Source organism: Melozone crissalis, unplaced genomic scaffold (assembly GCF_028551555.1).
Source record: "Melozone crissalis strain CALT ecotype California unplaced genomic scaffold, PUWL_Pcris_2 ptg000002l_1, whole genome shotgun sequence".
NCBI lineage: Eukaryota > Metazoa > Chordata > Aves > Passeriformes > Passerellidae > Melozone > Melozone crissalis.
This window is the reverse complement of record NW_026535780.1, coordinates 87,098-109,709: the sequence shown is the minus strand read 5'-3', so window position 1 is coordinate 109,709 and position 22,612 is coordinate 87,098. Positions and strand designations below refer to the sequence as shown.

The 22,612-nt window shown below is 53.5% G+C and overlaps 6 protein-coding genes across 6 annotated transcripts; 2 read left to right on the top strand and 4 right to left on the bottom strand.

Annotated features, from left to right (window-relative positions):
- Positions 1–1,138: 1,138 nt before the first annotated feature.
- LOC128951055 (feather beta keratin-like) lies at positions 1,139–1,477 on the bottom strand. The gene has a single exon (XM_054296214.1). It carries the CDS (start codon positions 1,448–1,450, stop codon positions 1,139–1,141), a length of 312 nt encoding a protein of 103 aa, XP_054152189.1. The 5' UTR covers positions 1,451–1,477.
- Positions 1,478–3,973: 2,496 nt separating this feature from the next.
- LOC128951014 (feather beta keratin-like) lies at positions 3,974–7,719 on the top strand. Its single transcript, XM_054296154.1, has 2 exons — positions 3,974–4,212; positions 7,647–7,719. The coding sequence occupies exons 1-2, from the start codon at positions 3,974–3,976 to the stop codon at positions 7,717–7,719; spliced, it is 312 nt and encodes a 103-aa protein (XP_054152129.1).
- Positions 7,720–10,622: 2,903 nt separating this feature from the next.
- LOC128933288 (feather keratin 1-like) lies at positions 10,623–12,797 on the bottom strand. The gene is made up of 3 exons (XM_054270219.1): positions 12,754–12,797; positions 11,145–11,299; positions 10,623–10,969 (listed from the first exon to the last, which is right to left on the bottom strand). Exons 1-3 carry the CDS (start codon positions 12,795–12,797, stop codon positions 10,623–10,625), a joined length of 546 nt encoding a protein of 181 aa, XP_054126194.1.
- Positions 12,798–12,914: 117 nt separating this feature from the next.
- Positions 12,915–19,169, top strand: LOC128950999 (feather beta keratin-like). The gene is made up of 2 exons (XM_054296128.1): positions 12,915–13,177; positions 19,091–19,169. Exons 1-2 carry the CDS (start codon positions 12,915–12,917, stop codon positions 19,167–19,169), a joined length of 342 nt encoding a protein of 113 aa, XP_054152103.1.
- On the bottom strand, positions 16,127–16,471 carry LOC128951035 (feather keratin B-4-like). Its single transcript, XM_054296193.1, has one exon. The coding sequence runs from the start codon at positions 16,448–16,450 to the stop codon at positions 16,127–16,129; it is 324 nt and encodes a 107-aa protein (XP_054152168.1). The 5' UTR covers positions 16,451–16,471.
- Positions 19,170–22,058: 2,889 nt separating the features above from the next.
- On the bottom strand, positions 22,059–22,382 carry LOC128950988 (feather keratin 2-like). The gene has a single exon (XM_054296117.1). It carries the CDS (start codon positions 22,380–22,382, stop codon positions 22,059–22,061), a length of 324 nt encoding a protein of 107 aa, XP_054152092.1.
- Positions 22,383–22,612: the final 230 nt, after the last annotated feature.

Sequence of the window (22,612 nt, the reverse complement as noted above, 5' to 3'; positions counted from 1 at the left end):
AACATCTCCTTCTTAGAAAAGCTGCAAAATGCAGACCAGCCTGACAGCGCTGCCAGAGAGTGCGGGCAACTCCTTCCCACACATACACAAACCACAGAAATACCATGGGACGACCAACTTATACCCCACTTCTCAAAAGCTTTGCTCACTTCTCAAGCCCACCCTGACACAAGCCATAAATACCAAAATATGTTTTCTAAAACTTGCACGTAAAAGCAGCAGCCAAGCTCAGATGGACGTAACTCCAAGAGAAGGACATGACACTATGGATGTGGGGAAAGGCAAGGAATCCTCAGCTCATGATTTGCCAGGAAGGGCCATCCAGCCATGAGAAGGAAGAAAAGGACCTGCTGAAACAGATCTGTAGATGAGCCTTGGAGATGATGAGGCACTGCAATTAAAAGTGAACAGAGACCATGAGGGGTTTGTGTCAGAGGTTTGTGTCAGGCAAAGACCTGTGCTAGAGCATCCAGGCCTGATCTCACGCAAGTGAGGAATTTGTGTGGTGCAATGGGAGACCAAAGTGTGCTGGGCCTAGTGGAACTGGAGTAATATTTCCTAAGACAGGCCTTGGTGCACTTTTTCACCCACGCCAATTCCCTGCACAAACTTGCCTTAGCACTGAGTGAGACAGGAGGAATCCTGGGAGAAAAAAGAAAGAGCCATGTGAGGTTGTGATGCAACAAAACTTTATTGAGGACAAAGAGTAAAAACTCAGAAGCAGCCAGTACAATGGAGCTGGGCTCGGTTGTCACCAGGGTGACCATCAGCAAAGCAGCTTTGCTTGGACATTTGGCCACAGCAACAAGGCCCTGCTGCGCTCCATTGGGAGCAGGACACCAGAGGTGCCCGATGGTCTCTGGCTTGGGAGAAGTGGATTGTAGCAGAAGTCACAGGACAGAGGTGAAGGGACAATGCAGAGCAGAGAGCAGGAGAAGAGCAGGAGGCAGATGGGCCATGTTTGCAGGCAGCCCAGTCTGGCCCCTTGGCTACAGGCTTGCTTGGTGACCTGAAGGCAGGTGATACCTTAAGGCATCACAGGAACTGGAATCACTGAGCCCATTTGAAAGCCTTGGCACAGAGAGGACTTCTTAACGCCTGAGTGGGTGTTTGGTGTCAGGGGTGGTGCTGAGGGCCCTTAGCAGATGGAGCCATAGCCCCTTGTGCCATAGCAGCCCAGGCCTCCCAGGCCGTAGCCAAGGCCAAAGCCAAATCCGCCAGAGATGGGCTGTCCCTGGGCATTGAGCTCAGTGCCCAGAGCAGCGGAGGAGGTGGATCCGACGGCGGTGTTCTGGGGGAAGGAGGTCATGATGGGTCCTGGCAGGGTGACCAGCACAGGGGAAGGGTCGATGATGACACGGGAATCCTGGCATTGCAGGGCACAGGGCTCGTTGCAGCTGTTGGCCAGCGGGGTGGGTCCGCAGGGACTGCAGCGGTTGTAGCAGGCCATGGGTGTGGTGTGGAGGGTGCCTGGAAGAGAGAGGGGGTGAGGCAGGGATGAGGGGATGTGAGAAGCATTGATTCTGAGGGTGATGGAGTGTGGAGGCTGTTGTGGGTCTGTGGGGAGGCGTGAGGGCTGCTGAGGCCGAAGAGAGGGGTGAGAGGTGCAGGAGCAGGAGGGTCAGGGGCTTGAGGCTCACCTGGTTTTCAGCAGAAGCAGGAGGAGAAGATGTGAGGGGACGTGTGTGAGGGAGAGAGGCTCTGGACTGGCTTATATGCTGGTCCTGGGCGGGCGGGACAGCCTTGTCCCATGGCCTTGGGGCATTTTGAGGCAGCAGCCTTGCCTGGCCCAGCCTGGTGAGTCATGAGGTGGGGAGTGTTTTCTTTCCTGCAACTCTTCAACTCCATGCCCTCCATTGGGGCAGTTTCCATTTGACCTTGTCGGCAACTCTCCATGGAGGGAATTAGTGACCATTATCGCATTGGTGACACAGTGTATCATGACATGTAAAAGATTCAGCCAAATCTTTGCAGAACTGGGAATTCATCACTGAAGTAATTTCATGGCTTGTTGACAATATGTCCCATGTGCATCCTTGTCTCCTGCCTGAAAGAACTCCCAGCTCTCTCAGTTTCTCATTTTAATGGTGCTCCAGTTCCATCATTGTCATGATCTCCCTGCACTGTTCTTGGACAGGCACATTGAGATCCCTGATCCACTGTGGAGCCCCAGCAATGGTGGGTGAAAGGATGGGCACAGCCCTCAACCTGCTTCTTTTTCTTTTCCTAATCCTTTCCTGGAAACTGCTGGAGATTTTTGCAGCAAAGTGTACATGGCCAAAAGGATGGATTAATCAATGGATGAGGAATTGTTCTCCTCATGTGTCTTGTTCTCCTTATCCTTCTCAACATTTCCTTAACAGGAAGAAGGACCAGAACCCAGCACTGTGACCTCACAGTGTGACCTTGCTGGGCCCAGGTGAGACAAGCTTTACAGATGAATAAACACGAAAGTTTGAGCAGCATGAGATGCCTCCCTATACCCCAGGGATTGCTTTCCCATATCCAGCAGGAAATACCAGTTGTGTAGAAAGGCATGGAGAGATGGCAACATGGTGAGGAGGGAGACAATGTGGTGGAAGGAGCAGCCCTGCAAAAGCAGTGCTCCTGCAAACCCAAAATCAACCTGACCATGTGGTGTTAGAAGGTCTGGGCTCCTCTTCAAAGCACCACAAAAAACCACAGCATGCAATGACATGCAGTGACTTAACTGATGATACTCCACCTCTCCAAAGCACTGGTCATGATTTCAGCCCTCCCTGGCTCACATCATTAACACCACCTTAACATCTAATATTTGCATTTAATTGTTCCTCCAAGGTCAAATAGACAAGGTCTCAAGAGGATGACATGGAATAGCAAAACTCCAAAACTACGCACCCCCTCCATAACATAGGAGAGAAGAGGACCTTGCTGATCCTCCTCTAGTATTTACTGCCTTTTGCTAACAGAAACACAAAATTAATATTACAGGTTCAAAGTAAGGAAATCTGACAGCTTCAATGCACAATGTGGAAATTGACCTCACAGACCTGCTGCGCCAAGAAACTGATTGGACCAAGTTTGTTCCTCAACACGGGATTTCTGAATGAGGTGTAGAAATGCACTTTATAAAATAGTGTTTGCTGTTGTACATATTTAAGAAATCCAAACAAACCAGAACGCTGAAACAAATTCAGTCTAAACAGACTCTCGTTTTCCAGATCCTCTGTGTTGATCCCATTCAAAACAAAAGGCCATGAGATTTCTTTCACCCAAGCACTGAGACCTTTAAAAGTTATTGCAGAGTGACCTTCCCAAAACATCAGCAGCTCCCTCAGCATTCCTGTGTGACACGACTGATGGACATCCAGTGGCACAGAACAGAGTCCCAGTCTTCACAAGGCACCCACAAACCACAGCACATGAGCACTACAAAATTACACGACTGATGAAATTGCACCTTGCCTGGGCTCTGGTTGTTTATTCACCCTTCCCTGACTCACATGGAAAAATCAAATCTGCCCAAACACCAAGTCATGAAAACGGCCGCCAAGGTCAGATGGACACAGACTCAAGAGCATGACATGGAATTGCAGAATGACATGAATGAAACCATTCCCCACCTCATGACCTCATGCTGAGCTGGGCAAGGCCAAGAGCTGCAGCCTCAAAAATGCCCCAAGGCCATGGGACACGGCTGTCCCGCCCATCCAGAACCAGCATAAAAGCCAGCCCAGAGCCTCTCTCCCTCACACACTTCTCCTCACGCCTTCTCCTCCTGCTCCTGCTGAAAACCAGGTGAGCCTCAAGCCCCTGACCCTCCTGCTCCTGCACCTCTCACCCCTCCCTTCAGCCTCAGCAGCCCTCACGCCTCCCTACAGTCCCACAACAGCCTCCACACTCCATCACCCTCAGAATCAATGCTTCTCACACCCCCTCACACCTGCCCTGCCTCACCCTCTCTCTTACAGGCACTCTCCACACCACACCCATGGCCTGCTACAGCCTCTGCCGTCCCTGTGGACCCACCCCGCTGGCCAACAGCTGCAACGAGCCCTGTGCCCTGCAATGCCAGGATTCCCGTGTCATCATCGACCCTTCCCCTGTGCTGGTCACCCTGCCAGGACCCATCATGACCTCCTTCCCCCAGAACACCGCCGTCGGATCCACCTCCTCGGCTGCCGTGGGCACTGAGCTCAATGCCCAGGGACAGCCCATCTCTGGGGGATTTGGTGGCTTTGGTGGTTTTGGCCTTGGCTATGGCCGTGGATTTGGCTACGGGCTGGGAGGCCTGGGCTGCTATGGCAGAAGGGGTGGCTACATCTGCTAAGGACCACCAGCTCTTGGTTCTGGCAACAGCTCCTGCAAGCAAAGCAAATCAGCTGATGGTCACCGTACTCTCACCTCGCAACAGATTATTTCCACTTCTCTCTCCTACCTCTTCATTCTTTCACATCAATAAAGTTTTCCTGCTTTAAACCTGGCACGCCTCCTAATTTTTTTATTCCAATGGTCTTATATTCTCACCCAACACATTCTGGAGCTGAACAAGCCACTGGGAGAGTGTGGATCAAGGCAACAACACTTTTGTTTACATATATCTCAAAACAAATGCTAAAAAATTAGTTATCAAAATAACTAATAGGGATAGGAACCCCAGGAGGGCACAGCTTCCAGAACACGTCACGCACCCTGTAAACTGCTACACCAAAGTCTTGGACACACCAATTCTCTCCTCGGTACAAAAATGGAAAAGTCTCTCCATGCCAGCGCACACTTGACAAACTATTTTCCTGGCACTGACCCTGAAGCCTTCCAGCAAAGAGAGAAAAAACACCAACCACTTGGGCAGGAGCTCTGGAGTGCAAATGTTTCAACTGCCCTGCTAAAGCAAGACCAAGAGGAGAACCATGTCCAGAACCATGGACAGTTCAAATTTGGATCTCCAATGATTGAGACTCCATCGCCTCTTCCAATCTTTGATTATCCTCATAATGAAAGATTCTTCTCTTCTTTGTTCATGGAATTCAATCTCTTTTCCCTTGTGCCCTTGGTCTCTTGCCCCGCATGCGTGCACTGCTGAGAACAGCTGGGCTCCCTTGCCTTCATCCCACACCATCAGGGATTTGCGCACACTGATGGCATACCCCTGTCCATCCTTGTCCCCTGGCAGTCCTGGCTCTCTCCGTTCCTTTTCTAGGAATCATCTTTCAGGCCCATTTGGATCTGGGTGGCCCTGAGCTCGTCTCACTGGGGAGCCCAGAACTGCCCCCAACACCTCACACGGGATCTCACCAGTGCTGAGCAAACACCAACAGCCCCCTCCCGCTGCCTCATCCCAACACTTTTCCATAGCATTCCTGGAATCTTGGTGTCCCTCTTCCCACAGGGGCACAGGGACAACTCCAGCTCCATTTCTTCTCACCCACAACCCCCAAGGCTTTTTGGAAAAGAAGGCCATTGTCCCAACTGATACCCACATATTCCTTCCTACCTGGGATGACATCCTCATTCGTGCCAAGAAACAGCCCTGGGCAGATGCTCTTGCTGAGCTCCAGCAGATGCCCAGGACCACTCAGGTTTTCAGTGTTGGCCAAAAGGATCCAATGCCTGGGCCTTGATGCTATCTGGATTTCAGGACAGGCCTCTGGTCCCAGTTCTTCAGATCGTTCTCAGGCTACCATGCTGGACACTGACACAACCTGGCCTTGCACGGTTTTCAAAGATCAGGCAATGCTCTCCTCCAACAACCCTGGGCCACCTCCAAATCTTCTTTCCGACAATCACCAGAAACTTCACCATTTGCACTCAGGCCCAGCAAAGACCGCAAAGGCCCTGGATGCCAAAACCTCAAAGGCAAGAGGGGCACCAAGACACCCACAGAGCACAGACATCAGGAAAGGTCAGGCCTGGTGTCAGGCTTAGCTAGGTGGGATCAAGGTGGGAAGGGATGGAATGTGAGGGAAGGGGCAGCACTTCCAGCACAGCTACCAATCCCAGAGCAGCCTGAAGGGCTGGGAGGGAATGGGGCTCCTCTTCACAACACACCCACAAACCCCAGCACGCCCGTGCCACAGGGTGACCTTGCCAATGACAACTGCACCTGCTGTAAGTTCTGGTTGTTTATTCAGCCCTCCCTGACGCTCAGCTGCAGAGCAAACCCTCCCAAATGCCACCAACCCTCACACACGAAACATTCACACTAAAAAGCTGCCCTGAAGGTCAGAAGGACAGGGCCTCAAAGAAGGATGTGGAATGGTGGAATTCCATGAAGGCACACCCAGATCATGACAGAGAGGGAAAGGGGAGCACATTGACCATCAGGTGGCAATTACTGGGGTTTGCTCACAGGAAGACAATATTGTGATTTACAGGATATAAATCATTATGAAACCTGAAGGTCTGAATGTGGAATGAGGGAACTGACACCACAGAGCAGCCTGGGAAAAAAGGGATCGTACCTTGTTTGTTGTTTGTTATTGGATTTCTGAATGAGGTCAAGGAATCCACTTCACATGTAAATAAGAGTGTGTTGGAAATAGAATTTGAGGAATCCAAGTGGAGCATAAAAATGGAACAGGTTCAGCCTGAACAGTTTCACATTTACCTGATCTGGTGATCCCATTCAAGATACAAGCCCAGGAGCTCTCTGTCATCCATCAGGAACAGAACTCAGTCACTGGGATCTTTCCAAGCTGTTCCAGAGTGACATTCCCAGGACACCAGCAGCTCCCTCAGCATTTCTGGGTGGAACACAGTGACTGATGGACATCCAGCGGCACAGAACAGAGTACCAGTATTCACAAGGCACCCACAAACCACAGCACCCAAGGGCCAAAAGTGACCTCACTTGATGACATTGCAAATCACCAGGGCTCTGGTTGTTTATTCATTCCTCCCTGACACACATCTGTGAGTGAAATCCTGCCAAATACCAACCCATGAAAATTGCCACCAAGATCAGATGGACACAGACTCAAGAGCAGGACATGGAATTGCAGAACATCACAAAGGAAAACGCTCCCCTCCCCATGATCTCATGCTAGGCAAGGCCAGGCAAGGACTCCTGCCTCCAAAATGCCCCAAGGCCATGGGACAAGGCTGTCCTGCCCATCCAGAACCTGCATAAAAGCCAGCCCAGAGCCTCTCTCCCTCACACACTTCTCCTGATATCTTCTCCTCCTGCTCCTGCAGACAACAAGGTGAGCCTCAATCCCCTGACCCTCCTGCTTCTGCACCCCTGGTCCCTCTCTTCCAGCACACTCAGCCCCAGCTTCAGCAGCCCTCACACCTCCCCACAGCCCCACAACAGCCTCCACACTCCCTCATCCTCCTGCATCACAGCCCCTCACACCCCCATCCCTCTACCTTTCCTCACCCTTCTCTCTTCCAGGCACCCTCCACACCACACCCATGGCCTGCTACAGCCTCTGCCGTCCCTGCGGACCCACCCCACTGGCCAACAGCTGCAACGAGCCCTGTGCCCTGCAATGCCAGGATTCCCGCGTCATCATCAACTCTTCCCCTGTGCTGGTCACCCTGCCAGGACCCATCATGACCTCCTTCCCCCAGAGCACCGCCGTTGGATCCACCTCCTCCGCTGCTCTGGGCACTGAGCTCAGTGTGCAGGGACAGCCCATCTCTGGCGCATTTGGTGGCTTTGGTGGCTACGGCCATGGCTATGGGCTGGGAGGCCTGGGCTGCTATGGCAGAAGGGGCTATGGCAACATCTGCTAAGGGGCCTCAGCACCACCCCTGATACCAACCACCCACTCCTTGGAGCTCATCTCAGGCATTGAGGACAAATCTCTGGGACAAGACTCCCAAACGGGCTCAGCCATTCTGGTTCCTTTGATGCCTTAAGGCATCACCTGCTGTGAGGGCAAGGCAGCAGCCAAGGGGCCAGTCCAGGATATCTGCAAACATGGCCCATCTGCCTCTTGCTCATCTCCCACTCCCTTTCAGCTCTATCCTGTCACTTCTTCTGCCAATCCCTTCTCCCAAGCCAGAGACCACTGGGAACCTTCACCATCCAGCTGCTGCTTCTAAGGAGCAGGAAGGCCTTGATGCTCTGGCCAAACCTCCTGTAATCAGAGGACCTCGACTGATGGACGCCCTACTTGCCTCTCAGACTGGCTCCCTTCTACTGGCTGCTCATGTCATCTCACTGTTCTTTTGCCTCAATAAAATTCTCTTGCCTTGCAAACTGAGACGTCTCCTCCAACTTCTTTCTGGCAAAGGTGTGACAACAACACTTGGCACAAATCCATGTCTCCACCAGTCATTTGTGGAGGGTGAAAATCGCACCAACACCTATAGTGGAATTGGTTCTGCACTTCCAGGACCCACTGGGACACACTGACACACTTTGTGTCCATCACAGAGAAGAACCTCACATCCTTAATCCCAGGCCTGGATACACCAATGCAGCTCTATCCTTGATTCGGGCACAAGCCCCTCATGGGCGCTGAGTTCTGTTTGGCTGGACATCAGTTGCTCCTGAACCTCATCACCGTCCAGCCCCATTTATGGATCTGCTCAAGCTGCTTCATCTCTCCCTTATTTTCAGGTCCCAGACCTGGACACAAATTTCCAATCCACCGCAACCAGAGCAGAGGGACAGAATTCCCCATCTCAACTTTTGCCAATGCCATGGACATGAGCCCAGGACAAGGGGAGTTTCTGGTCAGCTCACTCACATGGTGGGGCACGTCCAGTTCTTCATCCACCACCACCCCAAGGCTTTCCCTCGGAGTTGCATTCATTCCACTCCTCGTCCAGCCTACAGCCATGTATGGAATTGCTACAAACCAGATGGAGATCCTTGCACTTGGTCTTGTTCAGCTTCTTGAAACTGACAATATCCCACATTCCCAACCTGTTCCAGTCCCTCTGAATGCCATCCCTTCCCTCCAGACAACCAACCCCACTACTCAGCTTCGAGTGGTCCCTGCTTTTCCTGATTATCCCCCTAAATCCCAACACCAGAATTTGTGACAGATTCAAAAGATTCAAAAGTATACAATCCCAACATGAGTCTCTGTGGGTCACCACTAATCCCTGTTCCTCACGTACGGACGTGGAGCTGTTGGCCACAACTCTCCGAGTGAGATCATCCCGCCCATTCCTTCTCCACCAAATGGTCCAACCAACATCCACATCTCTCCAGCACAGAGACAAGGATGTTGTCTGGCACAGGAACAAAGGACTTGAACAAGTCCAGATGCAGGATACTGGCACCTCTTCCCTCATCCACCAATTTTGGGGTGAATACCAAATCATCAAAGCTGCTGACAACGCCAGATGGGCACGACCTCGGGAGCAGGACATGGAATTGCAGAGCTGTGGGAATCAAAGCGTTCCCAACCTCAGGACTCACCAGGCTGTGCCAGGCAAGAGCAGCTGGCCTCAAAAATGCCCCAATGGGCAATGGCTGTCCCAAACCTCCAGCCATGGATTATCCTTGAGGCCATGCCCTGGGTATCCCTCACCTCAGTCTTGTCTTCCTTGTTCCCAGTACCCCAGAGATTTACAGAGTTCTCCAAAATCATCAGAGTAGAGCAGGGGCAGAATCTACTGCACCTGGACTTGAGCAATCCCAACCATGCAGGATAAAGGCTGCGTGATGAGGGGATTGAGCCCAAGGAGGAGCATTTGGGGTGCTGGTGGATGAAGTATTGCACATGCCCTGCCATGTGAATGCACCAAACAGAAACCCCTCTGTGTCCTGGGCTCATCCCCAGAGCGTGGGCAGCAGGTGAGGGGGGGATTCTGCTCCTCTGCTCCACTCTGGTGAGACTGGAAGATGGGAGTTCAGATCTGGAAATGAGGAAGGCATGGACCTGCTCAGACAGAGCTGGAGATCGCCCTGGATGACAATGACAGGCAGGAGCAACTGGTGTCTAGAAAAATTGCACACAGCACCCACGAGGGGCTTGTGCCAGAGCCAGCAATAGACCTGCAGTGGTGTGTCCAGGCTTGTGTTTCAATAGTTGAAGGTTTCAGGAGATAATGCAAGAGAAGAGCAAAATGTGGCAGTGAGCAATGGAAATGCAGAAATAATACCTAAGAGTGATCTTGGTGCACTTTTTCACCCACCCCAGGGGCCGCTACAAGCCTGGCTCAGTGCTGAGTGAGACTGGAAGAAACTTGGGAGAAGAATGAAGGAGTCATCTGAGGTAGTGATGCAAGAAATCTTTATTGAGGTAGCAGAGTGAAAACTCAGGAGCAGCCAGTGGAAGGGAACTGGTCTGAGGTGCAAGCAGGCCGAGCATCAGCCAAGGCCCCTTCCTTTGGCAAGGTTTGGCCAGAGCACCGAGGCCTTCCTGCCCTGCCACGGCAGCAGCCCAGCAGAGCTGCCCGAGGGTCTCTGGCTTGGGAGAAGGGGTTTGTCCAGAGGGAAATGGACAGAGCAGAAGGGACCATGGAGAGCAGGAAGCAGGAGAAGAGCAGGAGGCAGATGGGCCATGTTTGGGGACAGCCCGGGCTGGGCCCTTGGCTGCTGCCTTGCTTGGAGCCCTGAGAGCAGGAGCTGGAATTGCTGAGCCCATTTCAGAATCTTGTCCCAGAGATGTGTCCTCAGAGCCTGAGATGAGTTCCATGGAGTGGGTGGTTGGTGTCAGGGGTGGTGCTGAGGGCCCTTAGCAGATGTTTCCATAGCCCCTCCTGCCATAGCAGGCCAGGCCTCCCAGCCCATAGCCAAGGCCGTAGCCACCAAAGCCACCAAATGCGCCAGAGATGGGCTGTCCCTGCACACTGAGCTCAGTGCCCACGGCAGCGGAGGAGGTGGATCCGACAGCGGTGCTCTGGGGGAAGGAGGTCATGATGGGTCCTGGCAGGGTGACCAGCACGGGAGAAGGCTGGATAACAACTCGGGAATCCTGGCATTGCAGGGCACAGGGCTCGTTGCAGCTGTTGGCCAGCGGGGTGGGTCCGCAGGGAGTGCAGCGGTTGGAGCAGGCCATGGGTGTGGTGTGGAGGGTGCCTGGAAGAGAGAGCAGGGTGAGGAAGGGCAGGAGTGAGGGATGCAAGGGGCAGTGAGGGAGTTTGGAGGCTGTTGTGGGGCTGTGGGGAGGCCTGAGGGGTGCTGGGGGTGGTGCTCAGCGTGCTGGATGAGAGGAGTCGGGTGCAGAGGCAGGAGGGTCAAGGGATTGAGGCTCACCTGGTTCTTGGAAGAAGCAGGAGCGGATGGAGTCTGGAGAAGTGTGTGAGGGACAGAGGCTCGTGGATGGCTTTTATGCTGGTCCTGGAGGGGTGGGACAGCCGTGTCCCATGGCCTTGGGGCAATTTTGAGACAGCAGCACTTGCCTGGCCCAACCTGGTGAGTGAGGAGGTGGGGAATGTTCAGGCTGGATTGGTCACAGTGTTATGGTCCATTTGGATTTCTGAAATTTCAACAACAACCTAATCTGTCATTTAAAATGTATTTCTTGACCTCTGTCAGAAATTTAAGAAATGAACAAAAAACAGGGCCCATCCCTTTGTTCCCAGGCAGCTCGGTCACGTCAATTCATTTATTCCGCATTCAAGCCGTAAGGTTTCACAATTTATATCCTCTGAGTCTTGGCATTATGTTCCTCTTAGCAAATAACCATTAGTTACCAACAGATGATCAACAACCTCCTCTTTCCTACTCTGCCATTACTTGGGCATTTCTTTGTGGAATTCTCAGATTCCACGTCCTTCTCTTGAGGCCGTGTCTATCTCACCTTGGCAGCAGCCTTTCAGTGTGCCTTTTGGAGATGAAATTTGAGTGTTGTGGGTGCAGGATGAAGACGTGACCAGAGCTTTGGAGAGCTGAGGCCACCCTGCAGCTCGGGCTTGCCGTGGTCTGTGGGTGTGTTGTGGGAAGTTCCCCCAGCCTCTCTCAGCCCTGACAAGCTGCTCTGGGCTTTGCTGCTCTCCAAGTACCCGGTGTTGCCCCTTCCACCCCTTGCCCTCTCTCCACGCAATGTCCCCAGCTGTCAAAGCCTGACTGGAGACATCACCTTTACCATCAGCCGTGCTCTGAGGGTGTCTTGCTGTCCCTCTTCTCTGGGAGTTTTACAGGGATGGAAGGATTTGATATTCAGGGGTTTTGGGACCTTTCCTTGGGCTGAGTGTGGAGGAGCAAGATCAATTCTCTGGGCAATGTTTGATTGTCAGAAATATGGTTTCGTAATTGTGCATCATTTTTGGAGGAGAGTATTGCGCGATCCTCAACAACCCAGGCAAGTCCAGGTGTCCAGTGTGGTGGCCTGAGAAGGATCTGAATGGCAGGACCCAGAAGGTTGAGGTCTGGGATGTCCTCAAAACAGGCAGAAGCTGAGAGAGCTGGGAGTTCTTTCAGGCAGGACCCAGAATACAAATGGGAAATGTTCCCAATGTGCCATGGAATTACCTCAGATGACACCCGAGTTCTCCTCAGCTTTGGCGGAACCTTCTACGTGCCCTGACACGCGGCACCAACAGCCACACACTGCTCTCTAATTGTGGCAGTTCAGAGGAGCCGCCAAGGTCAGATGGACACAGCCCCAAGGGAAGGGCGTGAAACTGCAGGACTCCAGGAAGGAGAACACTCCCCACCTCAGGACTCACCAGGCTGGGCCAGGCAAGAGCTGCTGCCTCAAAAATGCCCCAAGGCCATGGGACAAGGCTGTCCCACCCCTGCAGGAGCAGCATAAAAGCCGGCCCAGAGCCTCTCTCCCTCACACACTTCTCTGGACTCCATCCGCTCCTGCTTCTTCCAAGAACCAGGTGAGCCTCAAACCCCTGACCCTCCTGCTCCTGCACCTCTCGGCCCTCTCTTCCAGCACGCTCAGCCCCAGCCTCAACATCCCTCATGACTCCCCACAGCCCCACAACAGCCTCCACACTCCCTCACTGCCCCTTGAAACTCTCACCCCCACCCTGCATTACCTCCTTCTTTTCCAGACACCCTCCACACCACACCCATGGCCTGCTACAACCGCTGCACTCCCTGCGGACCCACCCCGCTGGCCAACAGCTGCAACGAGCCCTGTGCCCTGCAATGCCAGGATTCCCGAGTTGTTATCCAGCCTTCTCCTGTGCTGGTCACCCTGCCAGGACCCATCATGACCTCCTTCCCCCAGAGCACCGCCGTCGGATCCACCTCCTCGGCTGCCGTGGGCACTGAGCTCAGTGTGCAGGGACAGCCCATCTCTGGCGGATTTGGCTTTGGCCTTGGCTATGGGCTGGGAGGCCTGGGCTGCTATGGCAGAAGGGGCTATGGCAACATCTGCTAAGGGCCCTCAGCACCACCCCTGACACCAACCACCCACTCCTTGGAGCTCATCTCAGGCATTGAGGACAAATCTCTGCTCAAGGCTCTCAAATGGGTTCAGCAATTCGGGTTCCTTTGATGCCTTAAGGCATCTCCTGCTCTGTGGGCAAGGCAGCAGCCAAGGGGCCAGCCCGGCCTGTCTGCAAACATGGCCCATCTGCGTCCTGCTCATCTCCCACTCCCTTTCAGATCTGTCCAGTCCCCTCTTCTGCAAATCTCTTCTCCCAGGCTGAAGACCATTGGGAACCTTCACCATCTGGCTTCTTTTTCTGCGGAGCAGAAAGGCCTCCACGCACTAGCCAATGCTACTGCAACCAAAGGACCTCGGCTGATGGTAGCCCTACTCGCCCCTCAGAGCAGCTCCCTTCTACTGGCTGCTCATGTCGTCTCACTGTTCTTTTGCCTCAATAAAATTCTCTTGCCTTGCAACCTGAGACATCTCCTTCAACATTTTTCTGGCAAAGGTGTGCTAATCACACTTGGCAAAAATCTGGGTCACTACACGCCATTTGTTGAGGGTGAAAATTGCACCAACATCTCTCTTCGATTTGGTTTCTGCTGTTCCACTACCCACTGGGAAACCTTGACACACTTTATGTCCATCACAGAGAAGAACTTCTCTTGCTTAATCCCAGGTCTCGATACACCAATGCAGGTCTGGCCTTGATTCTGGCACAAGCCCCTCATTGCTGCCGTGTTATTTTGGCTGGACATCAGTTGCTCCTGACCCTCACCATCTTCCAGCCCCATTTACAGATCCGCTCAGGCTGCTTATTGTCATCATCATTTTCACATCTCAGAGCTGAACACACAACTCCAGTCTACACCAACCAGGGCAGAGAGGCAGAATTCTCCCCCTCACCTTCTGCCCATGCTGCGGGCATGACCACAGGACACGGGGAGTTTCTGGTCAGCTCATTCACATGGTAGGGCTGGTACTGCTCTTTATCCACCAACACCCCAAGGCTTTCTCCTCTGGGCTGCTCCCAATCCACACATCAACCAGTCTACAGCCTTGTTTAGAATTGCTCCAAACCAGATTCTGGACCTAACACTTGGCTTTGTCAGTTTCATGAAACTGACAATATCCCACATTCCCAACCTGTTCTAATCCCTCTGAATGCCATCCCTTCCCTCCAGACAACCAACCCCACTACTCAGCTTCGAGTGGTCCCTGCTTTTGCTGACCACCCCACAAAATCCCAGCACCCTGATTTCTGACAATGATTCCAAATTGTAACAATCTTAGTGTGAGTCTCTGTGGGTCACCACTCACCCCTGCTCCCCTCACAGGGACATGCAGCCACTGACCACAACTCTTTGAGTGAGATCATCCCACCCATTCCTTCACCACCAAATGGTCCAACCAACATCCACATCTCTCCAGCACAGAGACAAGGATGTTGTCTGGCACAGGAACAAAGGATTGGAACAAGTCCAGGTGCAGGATACTGGCACCTCTTCCCTCATCCACCAGTTTTAGGGGAAATACCAAATCATCAAAGCTGCTGACAAGCTCAGTTGGGCATGGCCTCGGGAGCAGGATATGGAATTGCAGAGGTCTGGGAAGCAAAGCATTCCCAATCTCATGACTCACCCGGCTGGGCCAGGCAAGAGCAGCTGGCCTGGAAAATGCCCCAATGTCATGGGCAATGGCTGTCCCAAACCTTCAGCCATGGATCATCCTTGAGGCCATGCCCTGGGTATCCCTCACCTCAGTCTTGTCTTCCTTGTTCCCAGTACCCCAGAGATTTACAGAGTTCTCCAAAATCATCAGAGTAGAGCAGGGGCAGAATCTGCTGCACCTGGACTAGAGCAATCCCAACCATGCAGGATAAAGGCTGCGTGATGAGGGGATTGAGCCCAAGGAGGAGCACTTGGGGTGCTGGTGGATGAAGTATTGGACACACCCCGCCATGTGAATGCACCAAACAGAAACCCCTCTGTGTCCTGGGCTCATCCCCAGAGCGTGGGCAGCAGGTGAGGGGGGGATTCTGCTGCTCTGCTCCACTCTGGTGAGACTGGAGAGGGGAGTTCAGATCTGGAAATGAGGAAGGCATGGACCTGCTCAGACAGAGCTGGAGATCGCCCTGGATGACAATGACAGGCAGGAGCAACTGGTGTCTAGAAAAATTGCACACAGCACCCACGAGGGGCTTGTGCCAGAGCCAGCGATAGACCTGCAGTGGTGTGTCCAGGCTTGTGTTTCAATAGCTGAAGGATTCGTGTGATAATGCACTGGAAGAGCAATGTATGTCAGTGAGTAATGGTAATGCATAAATAATACCTAAGAGTGATCTTGTTGCATTTTTTCACCCACCCCAGGGGCCGCTACAAGCCTGGCCCAGTGCTGAGTGAGAGTGGAAGAAGCTTGGGAGAAGAATGAAGGAGTCATCTGAGGTAGTGATGCAAGAAATCTTTATTGAGGTAGCAGAGTGAAAACTCAGGAGCAGCCAGTGGAAGGGAACTGGTCTGAGGTGCAAGCAGGCCGAGCATTAGCCAAGGCCCCTTCCCTTGGCAAGGTTTGGCCAGAGCACCGAGGCCTTCCTGCCCTGCCACGGGAGCAGCCCAGCAAAGCTGCCCGAGGGTCTCTGGCTTGGGAGAAGGGGTTTGTCCAGAGGGAAATGGACAGAGCAGAAGGGACCATGGAGAGCAGGGAGCAAGAGAAGAGCAGGAGGCAGATGGGCCATGTTTGGGGACAGCCCGGGCTGTGCCCTTGGCTGCTGCCTTGCTTGGAGCCCTGAGAGCAGGAGCTGGAAGTGCTGAGCCCGTTTCAGAATCTTGTCCCAGAGATGTGTCCTCAGAGCCTGGGATGAGTTCCATGGAGTGGGTGGTTGGTGTCAGGGGTGGTGCTGAGGGCCCTTAGCAGATGTTGCCATAGCCCCTCCTGCCATAGCAGGTCAGGCCTCCCAGACCATAGCCATGGCCGTAGCCACCAAAGCCACCAAATCCACCAGAGATGGGCTGTCCCTGCACACTGAGCTCAGTGCCCACGGCAGCCGAGGAGGTGGATCCGACGGCGGTGCTCTGGGGGAAGGAGGTCATGATGGGTCCTGGCAGGGTGACCAGCACAGGAGAAGGCTGAATAACAACTCGGGAATCCTGGCATTGCAGGGCACAGGGCTCGTTGCAGCTGTTGGCCAGCGGGGTGGGTCCGCAGGGAGTGCAGCGGTTGTAGCAGGCCATGGGTGTGGTGTGGAGGGTGCCTGGAAGAGAGAGCAGGGTGAGGAAGGGCAGGAGTGAGGGATGCAAGGGACGGTGATAGAGTTTGGAGGCTGTTGTGGGGCTGTGGGGAGGCGTGAGGGGTGCTGGGGGTGGTGCTCAGCGTGCTGGATGAGAGGAGTCGGGTGCAGAGGCAGGAGGGTCAAGGGATTGAGGCTCACCTGGTTCTTGGAAGAAGCAGGAGCGGATGGAGTCTGGAGAATTGTGTGAGGTACAGAGGGCTCTTGGATGGCTTTTATGTGGCTCCTGGAGGGGCGGGACAGCCGTGTCCCATGGCCTTGGGGCAATTTTGAGACAGCAGCACTTGCCTGGCCCAACCTTGTGAGTCATGAGGTGGGGCGTGTTTTCCTTCATGCAATACTGCAATTCCATGTCCTGCTCTTGAGGCCGTGTCTATCTGACCTTGGAGGCAGCTTTCTGTCAGGACTTGGTGTTTGGGATGATTTGGTTGTTCAGTGTTTATCAAGGAAGGCTGAATAAACAACCAAAACTCTGGATATTTGCAATGCTATCAGTGAGGTCATTTTCTGGTGTAACTCATGTGCTGTGGTTTGTGGGTGCCTTGTGAAGACTGGGACTCTGTTCTGTGCCACTGGATGTCCATCAGTCATTGTGTTGCACCCAGGAATGCTGAGGGAGCTGCTGATATCCTGGGAAGGTCACTCTACAAAATCCAGGAAAATTCTGGAGCCTGGGAGTGTTTTCTGATGGATGACAGCGAGCTCCTGGCCTTGTGTCTTGAATGGGGTCTATGGACTAGATCTGGTAAAAGTGAGGCTGTTCAGGCTGGATTTGTTACAGTGTTATGGTCCATTTGGATTTCCGGGATTTCAACAACAACCTAATCTGTCATTTAAAATGTATTTCTTGACCTCTGTCAGAAATTTAAGAAATGAACAAAAAACAGGACCCGTCCCTTTGTTCCCAGGCTTCTCTGTGACGTCAATACATTTATTCCGCATTCAAGCCGTAAGGTTTCACAATTTATATCCTCTGAGTCTTGGCATTATGTTCCTCTTAGCAAATAACCATTAGTTACCAACGGATGGTCAACAACCTCCTCTTTCCTTCTCTGCCATTACTTGGGCATTTCTTTGTGGAATTCTCAGATTCCATGTCCTTCTCTTGAGGCCGTGTCTATCTCACCTTGGCAGCAGCCTTTCAGTGTGCCTTTCGGAAATGAAATTTGAGTGTTGTGGGTGCAGGATGAAGACGTGACCAGAGCTTTGGAGAGCTGAGGCCACCCTGCAGCTCGGGCTTGCCGTGGTCTGTGGGTGTGTTGTGGGAAGTTCCCCCAGCCTCTCTCAGCCCTGACAAGCTGCTCTGGGCTTTGCTGCTCTTCCAAGTACCCGGTGTTGCCCCTTCCACCCCTTGCCCTCTCTCCACGCAATGTCCCCAGCTGTCAAAGCCTGACTGGAGACATCACCTTTACCATCAGCCGTGCTCTGAGGGTGTCTTGCTGTCCCTCTTCTCTGGGAGTTTTACAGGGATGGAAGGATTTGATATTCAGGGGTTTTGGGACCTTTCCTTGGGCTGAGTGTGGAGGAGCAAGATCAATTCTCTGGGCAATGTTTGATTGTCAGAAATATGGTTTCGTAATTGTGCATCATTTTTGGAGGAGAGTATTGCGCGATCCTCAACAACCCAGGCAAGTCCAGGTGTCCAGTGTGGTGGCCTGAGAAGGATCTGAATGGCAGGACCCAGAAGGTTGAGGTCTGGGATGTCCTCAAAACAGGCAGAAGTTGAGAGAGCTGGGAGTTCTTTCAGGCAGGACCCAGAATACAAATGGGACATGTTCCCAATGTGCCATGGAATGACCTCAGATGACCCCTGAGTTCTCCTCAGCTTTGGCTGAACCTTCTACGTGCCCTGACATGCGGCACCAACAGCCACACACTGCTCTCTAATTGTGGCAGTTCAGAGGAGCCGCCAAGGTCAGATGGACACAGCCCCAAGGGAAGGGCGTGAAACTGCAGGACTCCAGGAAGGAGAACACTCCCCACCTCAGGACTCACCAGGCTGGGCAAGGCAAGAGCTGCTGCCTCAAAAATGCCCCAAGGCCATGGGACAAGGCTGTCCCGCCCCTGCAGGAGCAGCATAAAAGCCGGCCCAGAGCCTCTCTCCCTCACACACTTCTCCGGACTCCATCCGCTCCTGCTTCTTCCAAGAACCAGGTGAGCCTCAAACCCCTGACCCTCCTGCTCCTGCACCTCTCGGCCCTCTCTTCCAGCACGCTCAGCCCCAGCCTCAACATCCCTCATGACTCCCCACAGCCCCACAACAGCCTCCACACTCCCTCACTGCCCCTTGAAACTCTCACCCCCACCCTGCATTACCTCCTTCTCTTCCAGACACCCTCCACACCACACCCATGGCCTGCTACAACTGCTGCACTCCCTGCGGACCCACCCCGCTGGCCAACAGCTGCAACGAGCCCTGTGCCCTGCAATGCCAGGATTCCCGAGTTGTTATTCAGCCTTCTCCTGTGCTGGTCACTCTGCCAGGACCCATCATGACCTCCTTCCCCCAGAACACCGCCGTCGGATCCACCTCCTCGGCTGCCGTGGGCACTGAGCTCAGTGTGCAGGGACAGCCCATCTCTGGCGGATTTGGCTTTGGCCTTGGCTATGGCCTGGGAGGCCTGGGCTGCTATGGCAGAAGGGGCTATGGCAACATCTGCTAAGGGCCCTCAGCACCACCCCTGACACCAACCACCCACTCCTTGGAGCTCATCTCAGGCATTGAGGACAAATCTCTGCTCAAGGCTCTCAAATGGGTTCAGCAATTCTGGTTCCTTTGATGCCTTAAGGCATCTCCTGCTCTGAGGGCAAGGCAGCAGCCAAGGGGCCAGCCCGGCCTGTCTGCAAACATGGCCCATCTGCCTCCTGCTCATCTCCCACTCCCTTTCAGATCTGTCCATTCCCCTCTTCTGCAAATCCCTTCTCCCAGGCTGAAGACCATTGGGAACCTTCACCATCTGGCTTCTTTTTCTGCGGAGCAGAAAGGCCTCCACGCTCTAGCCAATGCTACTGCAACCAAAAGACCTCGGCTGATGGTAGCCCTACTCGCCCCTCAGAGCAGCTCCCTTCTACTGGCTGCTCATGACCTCTCAATGTTCTTTTGCCTCAATAAAATTCTCTTGCCTTGCAACCTGAGACGTCTCCTTCAACATTTTTCTGGCAAAGGTGTGCTAATCACACTTGGCAAAAATCTGGGTCACTATACGCCATTTGTTGAGGGTGAAAATTGCACCAACATCTCTCTTGGATTTGGTTCTGCTGTTCCACTACCCACTGGGAAACACTGACACACTTTATGTCCATCACAGAGAAGATCTCTTGCTTAATCCCAGGTCTTGATACACCAATGCAGGTCTGGCCTTGATTCTGGCACAAACCCCTCATTGCTGCCATGTTATTTTGGCTGGACATCAGTTGCTCCTGACCCTCACCATCTTCCAGCCCCATTTACAGATCCGCTCAGGCTGCTTATTGTCATCATCATTTTCACATCTCAGAGCTGAACAAACAACTCCAGTCTACACCAACCAGGGCAGAGAGGCAGAATTCTCCCCCTCACCTTCTGCCCATGCTGCGGGCATGACCACAGGACATGGGGAGTTTCTGGTAAGCTCATTCACGTGGTAGGGCTGGTACTGTTCTTTATCCACCAACACCCCAAGGCTTTCTCCTCTGGGCTGCTCTCAATCCACACATCAACCAGTCTACAGCCTTGTTTGGAATTGCTCCAAACCAGATTCTGGACCTAACACTTGGCTTTGTCAGCTTCATGAAACTGACAATATCCCACATTCCCAACCTGTTCTAATCCCTCTGAATGCCATCCCTTCCCTCCAGACAACCAACCTCACTACTCAGCTTCGAGTGGTCCCTGCTTTTGCTGACCACCCCACAAAATCCCAGGACCCCGACTTCTGACAATGATTCAAAATTATAACAATCTCAGCGTGAGTCTCTGTGGGTCACCACTCACCCCGGCTCCCCTCACAGGGACATGCAGCCACTGACCACAACTCTTTGAGTGAGACCATCCCACCCATTCCTTCACCACCAAATGGTCCAACCAACACCCAGATCTCTGCAGCTTAGAGACAAGGATGTTGTCTGGCACAGGAACAAAGGACTTGCACAAGTCCAGGTGCAGGATACTGGCACCTCTTCCCTCATCCACCAATTTTGGGGTGAATACCAAATCATCAAAGCTGCTGACAAGCTCAGATGGGCACGGCCTTCAGAGCGGGACATGGAATTGCAGAGTTGTGCGAATCAAAGTGTTCCCAACCTCGTAATTCACCCGGCTGGGCCAGGCAAGAACACTGGGCTCAAAAATGCCCCAATGTCATGGGCAATGGCTGTCCCAAACCTTCAGCCATGGATTATCCTTGAGGCCATGCCCTGGGTATCCCTCACCTCAGTCTTGTCTTCCTTGTTCCCAGTACCCCAGAGATTTACAGAGTTCTCCAAAATCATCAGAGCAGAGCAGGGGCAGAATCTGCTGCACCTGGACTTAAACAATCCCAACCATGCAGAATAAAGGCTGGGTGATGAGGGGATTGAGCCCAAGGAGGAGCACTTGGGGGGCTGGTGGATGAAGTATTGGACATGCCCTGCCATGTGAATGCACCAAACAGAAACTCCTCTGTGTCCTGGGCTCATCCCCAGAGCGTGGGCAGCAGGTGAGGGGGGGATTCTGCTCCTCTGCTCCACTCTGGTGAGACTGGAGATGGGAGTTCAGATCTGGAAATGAGGAAGACATGGACCTGCTCAGACAGAGCTGGAGATCGCCCTGGATGACAATGACAGGCAGGAGCAACTGGTGTCTAGAAAAATTGCACACAGCAACCACGAGGGGCTTGTGCCAGAGCCAGCGATAGACCTGCAGTGGTGTGTCCAGGTTTGTCTTTCAATAGCTGAAGGTTTCAGGAGATAATGCAACGGAAGAGCAAAATATGTCAGTGAGCAAAGGAAATGCAGAAATAACACCTAAGAGTGATCTTGTTGCATTTTTTCACCCACCCCAGGGGCCGCTACAAGCCTGGCCCAGTGCTGAGTGAGACTGGAAGAAGCTTGGGAGAAGAATGAAGGAGTCATCTGAGGTAGTGATGCAAGAAATCTTTATTGAGGTAGCAGAGTGAAAACTCAGGAGCAGCCAGGGGAAGGGAACTGGTCTGAGGTGCAAGCAGGCCGAGCATTAGCCAAGGCCCCTTCCTTTGGCAAGGTTTGGCCAGAGCACCGAGGCCTTCCTGCCCTGCCACGGCAGCAGCCCAGCAAAGCTGCCCGAGGGTCTCTGGCTTGGGAGAAGGGGTTTGTCCAGAGGGAAATGGACAGAGCAGAAGGGACCATGCAGAGCAGGGAGCAAGAGAAGAGCAGGAGGCAGATGGGCCATGTTTGGGGACAGCCCAGGCTGGCCCCTCAGCTACTGCCTTGCTTGGAGCCCTGAGAGCAGGAGCTGGAAGTGCTGAGCCCGTTTCAGAATCTTGTCCCAGAGATGTGTCCTGGGAGATGAGTTCCAGGGAGTGGGTGGTTGGTGTCAGGGGTGGTGCTGAGGGCCCTTAGCAGATGTTGCCATAGCCCCTCCTGCCATAGCAGGCCAGGCCTCCCAGCCCATTGCCGAGGCCGTAGCCACCAAAGCCACCAAATCCGCCAGAGATGGGCTGTCCCTGCACACTGAGCTCAGTGCCCACGGCAGCGGAGGAGGTGGATCCGACGGCGGTGCTCTGGGGGAAGGAGGTCATGATGGGTCCTGGCAGGGTGACCAGCACAGGAGAAGGCTGAATAACAACTCGGGAATCCTGGCATTGCAGGGCACAGGGCTCGTTGCAGCTGTTGGCCAGCGGGGTGGGTCCACAGGGAGTGCAGCGGTTGTAGCAGGCCATGGGTGTGGTGTGGAAGGTGCCTGGAAGAGAGAGCGGGGTGAGGAAGGGCAGGAGTGAGGGATGCAAGGGGCAGTGAGGGAGTTTGGAGGCTGTTGTGGGGCTGTGGGGAGGCCTGAGGGGTGCTGGGGGTGGTGCTCAGCGTGCTGGATGAGAGGAGTCGGGTGCAGGAGCAGGAGGGTCAAGGGATTGAGGCTCACCTGGTTCTTGGAAGAAGCAGGAGCGGATGGAGT